The 8,159-nt window shown below is 48.6% G+C and overlaps 1 protein-coding gene across 1 annotated transcript; it reads right to left on the bottom strand.

Annotated features, from left to right (window-relative positions):
- Positions 1-6,346: 6,346 nt before the first annotated feature.
- On the bottom strand, positions 6,347-7,799 carry SSTR1 (somatostatin receptor 1). The gene has a single exon (XM_007656819.2). The coding sequence runs from the start codon at positions 7,469-7,471 to the stop codon at positions 6,347-6,349; it is 1,125 nt and encodes a 374-aa protein (XP_007655009.2). The 5' UTR covers positions 7,472-7,799.
- Positions 7,800-8,159: the final 360 nt, after the last annotated feature.

Here is an 8,159-nt window from a genome sequence, read left to right as displayed (position 1 = left end):
TCACAGTCTAGAGGGGGAGACAGACATTAATATAAATAAATTATGGATATAGACATAAGTGCTATGGGGGGGCGGGATGAATAAAAGGAGCAAATCAGGATGATGCCAGAGAGTAGGAGAAGAGGAATGAGGGCTTAGGGAAAACCTTTTGGAGGAGATGTGCCCTCAATAAGGCTTTGGTGGGCAGAGTGATCATCTGTCAGATATGAAGATGGAAGGTATTCCAGGCCAGGGGCAGGATGTGGGCGAGAGGTCGGCGGCAGGATAGATGAGATTGAGGTACATTGGGTAGGTTAACATTAGAAGAGCAAAGTGTGAAGGCTGGATAGTAATAGGAGAGCCGTGAAGTAAGGTAGGAGGGGACAAGGGCACTGAGTGTGTTGAATCACTCCTGGTAAAGCAGGGGTTGTGAAACATTGCAGCAACTAGGAGTTTAGAGTTAAATTTGGGTCTGTCTCCTCCTAGTGGAAAGAGCACAGGCCTGGGTATCAGAGGAATCTAATATTGGTTCTGCCACTTGCCTGCCCTATCGCCTTAGGCAAATCACTTACCTTCTGAATGCCTCGGTTTCCTCATCTGTAAGACAGGGATTCAATCAATGGTATTTACTGAGCACTTAATATGTGTAGAGTACTGTAGTAAGTACAGTACAACAGAATTAGCAGACACGTTCCCTGCCCATAACAAGCTTACAGTCTAGAGGGGGTGACAGACATTAATATAAATAAATTATAATATGTAATTTTAAAATATGTAATACCTATTTTCCTATTGAGACTGAGTCCCATATGGGACAGGGACTGGTCCAACTTGGTTATCTTGTATCTACCCCAGCACTGAGAACAGTGCTTGATATATAGTGAGCTCTAAACAGACACCACTATTTTTATTATTAAAACTATCTCTGAGTTGTACACTCTTCGGCCTTTTCAGCCATTCCCACATCCATGGATAGGATCTCACTGTCAGTAGAAATAGCAGGACAATTAGATATAAAGGAATTTCAGCACCTGAGTTATCTTGTTTTGAAATAGAACAATGTGCAGGTTTGTCTGATGTTATAGAGCCTGCCTGGTTTGTGTCAAAATTATTTAAGAACGTTTATTAATTTCTCTTCTTTGAATGGTTTGTGAAAAATCAAATGACTAGATTTTGCTCTGCCCTCCAACCCAACAGCTTTCCCTGTGGCTCGTGAATGTTTCATATTTGAATCAAATTAGAACTTGTATGTTTTAAAAAAAAGTGTAATGCTTAGCTATGCCAGTTGCCTGCTTTGTGATTTTGGGCAAATCACTTTACTTCTCTAAGCCTCTGTTTCCTCATCTGTAAAATGGGGATTCAATTAGCCTGTTCTCCCTCCTACTTAGACTGTGACTCCCGTGTGGGGCAGTGACTGTATCCTAGCTGATGAAATTGTATCTACCTCTGTGCTTAGAACAGTGTTTGATGCATAGAAAGGACTTAAATTCAATAATACTAAAATAATAAGTGAAAATAAAAGCTGATTTTCAATAGCATTTAAGAAACCCATTTTAAGAAGATTAAAATGGAAGTATGGATGGGTAGGGTAGCTAAAATCCCAAGGCAATCTGGAGTGGGAGTGGCTGAGAGCTGACTGTGATGGAAGTTGACCCAGACCCAAGTATAGATCTACATAGCTCTGCCTATGTGACCCTGGGCAAGTCACTAAACTTCTCTGCTCCTTAGTTTCCTCATCTGTGAGAAGGGAATGAGATAACTGTCTGTTCTTAGATCGTAAGCTCCCTTCCTCCCACTGTGCAATAAGGGATAAGGATCATGTGTAATTCCTTCCTGTGTGATGATTTCTCTTGTACCCACCCCAGTTCTTAGTACACTGCTTGAACATAGTACCTGCTGAACAAATACCACATTATTATTATTCCAGTGCTAGCCATGGAAAACTGAGATATGAGTAACCTGATCTTCTGAGTTACCCACCAGAACCTGCCAACTTTTAGAGGTGTGATAAAAAATAGTATTCATTAATAATTGTGGTATTTCTTAAGCGCTTACTATATGCAAAGCATTGTTCTTAAGTAAGCATTAGGTGCTTACTATGTGCTCAGCACTGTATTAAGTACTGGAGTAGATACAAGCTAATCAGGTTTGTACACAGTCCTCATCCCACATGGGGCTCATATTTTTGCTGATGAGGAAAATGAAACATAGAGCAGTTAAGTGACTTGCCCAACATCACACAGCAGGCAAATGATGGAGCTGGAATTAGAACCCAGGTCCTCTAACTCCCAGATCTGTGTTCTTTTCACTGTTCTTCTCAAATAGATTCTCATCTCTGTGCACTGTAGCGGAGTCAAGAGATTTTTGCCAGGACCTCTTCCTAGACAGCCTGGTAATCTGAAGGTCCTTGAAGGGCTCCCTCTGCCTGATGACTCGGAGAGCACTCAGAAAACAATTTGGTCAGAAAAGACAAGTCCATCCCAGATGACTGCCCTGCTTCTTCCCTGAGCATATTCTCCTCTTCTAAATAGTCTCTGCTCAGCTGAGTGTTTCAGTAGAATCTCTTTAATTGGCTCCACGGTAAAAGGTCTGAACTCTCAGTTGGGGTGATTATAGGAGAAAAAGATTCTCTTCAAGGCTTCCAATTGTTCTAAGTGGCCTACTTTAGCTTATTGACCAGAAAAACGTTGGTATTATGAGCTAACCTAGTCCTAGTTGGCTGCCGGGAAGAGTCATTATTTGCTAACATTAAAGATGAGTCTCTCTGGTAACATCAGTATTTTTCCATTGGCTTATTAAGCAAGACTATATTTAATAAATATTCATGTGATTTTTTTAAATTTATGAAATGAGAGTAATTCATGGAATACTTAGAAGATGGAATGCTCCCCCCATATAGCAGATGTTAGGAGATGAACCTTATCTGTTTCATCCAGAACCAAATAAGCTGAACTCTGAATAAACTTTGGTGAAGAAAGTACCTACTCCCTTGTGAAAACTTTACATTTGGAAAACAATCCATTGCTCTGAAACTGATGAATTCCTCTGTATTTTAGCAGGTAAATCCCTTCACTTCACTCTATCCATCAATATCACTGTCTTTGAAAGGAGAAGCAACTGTGTATGTGTGTGTATAAAATTATCTTCCAAAGCTGTTGCCTTCCTCCTTGCACAAGGCTGAAAAGACCATTGCAGAATTGATGTTCCAATCCACCCTGTGTATTTGTGAAAATTGTCCTGAGGAAGTCACTATTAGCAATACCTCTGTTCTTGAGCCTGCCTCTTCATCGCCCAATCATCCTGTCTGCAGCACTTATCTCCCTACAATTTACGGAGTCTAAAACATTTGTTAAGCTCTCCTTGTTCACTTGCTTTCTTCTTAGTTTACCGTAGTATGGGTGCTTTTTTGTTCTGCTTTCACAACAATGTCTCCTTCGGCACCCTGTTCGGGAATGCTGTATTTCAGTGAGCATTGCTTCAGGGCTAGTGGGCTGATCTCGCTCCAGGGACCCGTTCATCATAACCTTGTTCTGTCATTTAATGCTGATTCACAGGTGACAATGATGAAGTTGTCCAAGAAACTCCATGCATCTTCAGTAGATGTTCCAGGTCTCATGGCCTTGAAAGAGACTGGTCGCCACAACAGTTTGGATTCTCTTTAATTTGAGAAGGAGCGTTACCTAGTGGATAGAGCACAGGCTGGGGAATCAGAAGTATCTGGATCTAATCTCAGCTCTGCCATTTTCTGTGTGACCTTGGGAAAGTCACTTAATTTCCCTCCCCTTCCCCCCACCCTCTGCTCTTCTCCCTTCCCCTACCCTCTGTGCTCATTTGTATATATTATTTATTACCCTATTTATTTTGTTAATGGGGTGTATATCTCCTTGATTCTATTTATCTTGATGTTGTCTTGTTTTGTTTACTTTTGTTTTGCTTTGCTGTCTGCCTCCCCCATTTAGACTGTGAGTCCGTCATTGGTCAGGGATTGTCTCTATCTGTTGCTGGATTGCACATTCCAAGTGCTTAGTACAGTGCTCTGCACATAGTAAGCGCTCAATAAATACTATTGAATGAATGAATGAATTACTCTGTGCCTTATTTACTTCATCTGTAAAAATGGGGATTATGCCTGTGAGCCAGAGATTAACTGTGTCCAAACATTAGCTTGTTTTTTCCCCAGCACCTAGTATAGTGGCTGGCACTTAGTAAACACTTAAAAAGAACGATTTAAAAAACTAGTGTATTTGATGCCAAGATCTTTCGTGATATGTTCTCTCCTCCCCCTCCCCCCACCTCTTTGTCTATTTTTACATTGTTGGGCAGGGTAATGCCTTTGGGTGGTAAAATCTGATGACAGCAAGGAGTTCTCCGTGGAAAATTTTTGTGTGGAGGTTTTTTCCTGGTGAAGGTTGACATTTAGCCATAGTTCCCTTCAGACTAACTGTCATGCCTTAGCACTAAGCAGGTCATAAACTATGAAGCAGTCCTCAGATCATCTGCAAGTCTTTCTATATGTTTGTATTCAGACCAAAGTCATTAAGATAATTGTATGGTGTTTCTGGTCATACATTACTTATATTCACATACTTCTCAGAGGAATTCAGGAAGATTTTATTTTATTTTTATCATTATTATTAGTCTTTACTTATGGTTTTTGTTAAGCATTTACTACCTGTGCCAGCACCAGGTACTATACTAAGCAGTGAAGTAGATACAAACTAATCAGGTTGGACACAGTCCATGCCCCACATGGGGCTCACAGTTTTAATCTCCATTTTACAGACGAGGTAACTGAGACAGAGAAATTAAGTGATTTATCCAAGATCGCCAAGAAGACATGTGGCGGAACTGGGATTAAAACCCATGATCTTCTGACTCTCAAGCCCATGCTCTATCCACTACGCCATGCTGCCGCCAGGCAGAGTTTACGGTGGTGTCGGGCTATTTTTTTTAATGCTATTGCTAAAGTGTTTATCATGTGCCAGGCACAGTACTAGGCTCTGGAGTAGATTAAACATAATCAGGTTGGACACAGTCCCTGTCCCACCATAGAACTCACCGTCTTAATCTTCATTTTATAGATAAGGTAATTGAGGCACAGAGAAGTTGTGACTAACTTAAAAAAAAAACAAAACCCAAAAGATATCAGTCAACCAAAGCTGAACTAATTGTTCTGAGATAGCTTATGACAAGTAAGACTCCCTCCCCCATGACCACATTTCTGGTTATGAACCAGATCACTTACAGCTCCTACAAGAGGCAAGGAGAGGAGGCAAAGATCTGCCCCGTTAGTTTAAATCTGGAAGAGTGCCTGGAGCAGCTTACTGGTAAAGGCTGAAAGGAAAAAAAACAAACGTTTTTGAGACATAAGGCAACATCCGCCATATAAAATGCCACAGCACGATGATGGCAGCTCAGAATGCTTTTCTGTTTGAGTCTAAATGTCAATGACTTCTAAAAAACCCAAAATAGCTTTTCTCCTGAAAGGCCCTAATCAAATGCCAATTTCCTAATACAGTTGATTACCATCAGGAAAAGTAGATTTCAAGATGTTGTATGAGTAATAAATTTATTAAGCTACTATGGTAGTGGCACAGAGCATCACAGAGTAAGAGCACTGTATCGATACTATCTTAAGGAAAGACAAAACAAGATTTCTGTGTATATAGCTATTCTTCCCTGTCCCGACTGCTAAAAAAATTGATTTCTGAGGAACACTGATACAAGTAATTGGCGATAGGCCTAATTTTTTACTTAGTTACACATGAAAACAATTCTACTGGCTTGAAAAACTAGGTTTTTGAAATCGAGTGGGTGATATGAAAAATAAACTTTTCTGGTTTCAGGAGAGAAGACTGCAGATACAGATAGTTTACGGAGTGAGGAGGGGTCTGCTAATGAGGGGATCCTGAGAACATCTGGTTTTCTGGCCACTGGACCTGTGCCCTTAGGCCTCGTCATTCCTGTTCCAACAGGGCAAGGGGAGAACTTTGGGGGGCCCGGCAGCCTTTAGCAGCATATCCGCTTCATCTAGCGGTTTCTCTGACAGTAGGAAGGTGACATCAACACGTGCCTCCGTGTCAGGGCTTAAGCCACGGTCTAGGTTTGGGGGAGACCCAGACCCCCAAGCCTGCCCTTGAATTTGGACACAAGGGGGAGGGTCCCATCTGTCCGGGCCTCGGGATCCAGGTGATAGGGCAAGGGCACCAGGTCCGGGGCTTGGAGGAGCACGAGGGGGCCCAGAAAAGGAGGAAACAGACAGGCGGTGGAACTGCTGAGCAAGAGCACTGGGACCAGCTGACCGGGTCCCAGGCCAGGGACCGGGCGGCCCAGCGGCCTGGTGGCTCCGTTGACCCCTGACCCCGGGTCAGAGGGTGGTGGTCCGGGAGGGGCAGGGCCCGCTGGGGCCGGGGCCATCCCCTGGGAGCTCGAGGCGGGCCGGGGGGCCGGCCGGGTCATCCCCGCTGCCCCCGGGACGGCTCTGCACGGCCGTGGCAAAGTAGTCGCCGGGCTCATCGGCCGCCGCAGCTCCCGCCCAGCCGCCCCCGCCGCCCCCTCCGCCGCACAGCAGGCGCTGGAAGCTGCGCTTGAAGGGCTCCGAGAGGAAGCCGTAGAGGATGGGGTTGGCGCAGCTGTTGGCGTAGCCCAGGATGACGGCCAGCTGGCTGACCGTGGCGTCGCCCCGCCCGGCGAACACGCTGACCAGCTGCACCACGTAGAAGGGCATCCAACAGAGGACGAAGACCGAGACGACGCTGACCACCATGACGGTGATCTTGCGCTCGGAGCGGCGGCGCTGCTGCCAGCCGGCCCTCAGGGCCACCCCGCGGAGCTTGGCCAGGATGAGGGCGTAGCACAGGCCGATGGCGCCCACGGGCAGCACGAAACCCAGGAGGCACGTGTAGAGGGCGAAGCCCACGAGCCAGCTGCGCGCCGGCTCCGGCATGAGCACGTTGCAGGCCACGGTGCCGTCGCGGTTGGCCGCCGTGCGCGCCAGGACGGCGATGGGCAACATGACCAGCAGCGCCAGCGCCCACACGGCCAAGCTGACCAGCTTGGCCACGCGTGGACGGCGCAGGCGTGCGGCGCGAAGCGGGTGGACCACGGCCACGTAGCGGTCCACGCTGAGCACGGTCAGGCCGTAAACGCTGGTGAACATGTTGAGGGCGTCCAGGCTGAGCAGCAGGCGGCACAGGGCCGCGCCGAAGGGCCAGTGGCGCAGCAGCGCGGCGGTGACCAGGAACGGGACGCTGAGCAGCAGGAGTTCGTCGGCCACCGCCAGGTTGAGGATGTACAGGTTGGTGGCCGTGCGCATCCGCGCGTGGCGAAGGATGACGAAGATGACCATGGAGTTGCCGCCCAGCCCCACGAGGCACACCAGCGAGTAGACCAGGGCGATGAGGACGGCGCCCCCGACGCTCCCGGCCTCGACGGACCCCTCGCCCTCCTCCGTCCCATTGGGGGAGGGCAAGCCAGTGTCGTTGGGGGACATATCCCCGCAGTCTGGGATGGGGACCTCCGCTACAGCGCGGCTCCGGCTACAACGCGACCCAGGGGAGCCCCGCCAACGGCGCGGCTCTGGTTACAGCGCGATTCCTGCTACAGCGCGGCTCCTGCAACGGCGGGACGCCGGCTACAGCGCGACTCCGGCTACAACGCGGCTCTGGTTACCGCGCAACCCGCGGAAGCCCCGGCAACGGCGCGACTCCGGCTATAACGCGACCCCCGGTGCCGGGAGGAGAAGGCGGCGGTGATGAGCCTCGTCGGGTCGCATGGCAGGACCGGCTGCTTCGCGGTGGCCGAGCGGGGGGTCGATGCGGGCGGGGGGTCGATGCGGGCAGGCGGTCGATGCGGGCAGGCGGTCGATGCGAGCCGGGAGTCGAAACGAGCGCGGCGGCACCCACGGAAAAAAGCAGAAGAGATGGGGTGGGCTGCCTGCCCATCGCCACGCCTCCCCCAGCCCCGCCACGCCCCCCCCCAAGCTCCCCCCAAACGGGGAGGGGGGTCGGCCTCCCCTGGGGTCCCTCCTCTCCTCTCCGGGGTCCGGGTCGGCAGGACCCGGTCACCCCCTCCCCAGGGACCCGGAGAGGACAAGCCTCTTCTCCCTCCTTCCCTGATCGGCGCGCTCAAGACATTCTCCCCCTGCCCGCGCTTGGAGATAATAATAATAATAGTATTGG

Source organism: Ornithorhynchus anatinus, chromosome 14, assembly GCF_004115215.2.
Source record: "Ornithorhynchus anatinus isolate Pmale09 chromosome 14, mOrnAna1.pri.v4, whole genome shotgun sequence".
Classification (NCBI taxonomy): Eukaryota; Metazoa; Chordata; class Mammalia; order Monotremata; family Ornithorhynchidae; genus Ornithorhynchus; species Ornithorhynchus anatinus.
This window is presented reverse-complemented; position numbering and strand designations above follow the sequence as displayed.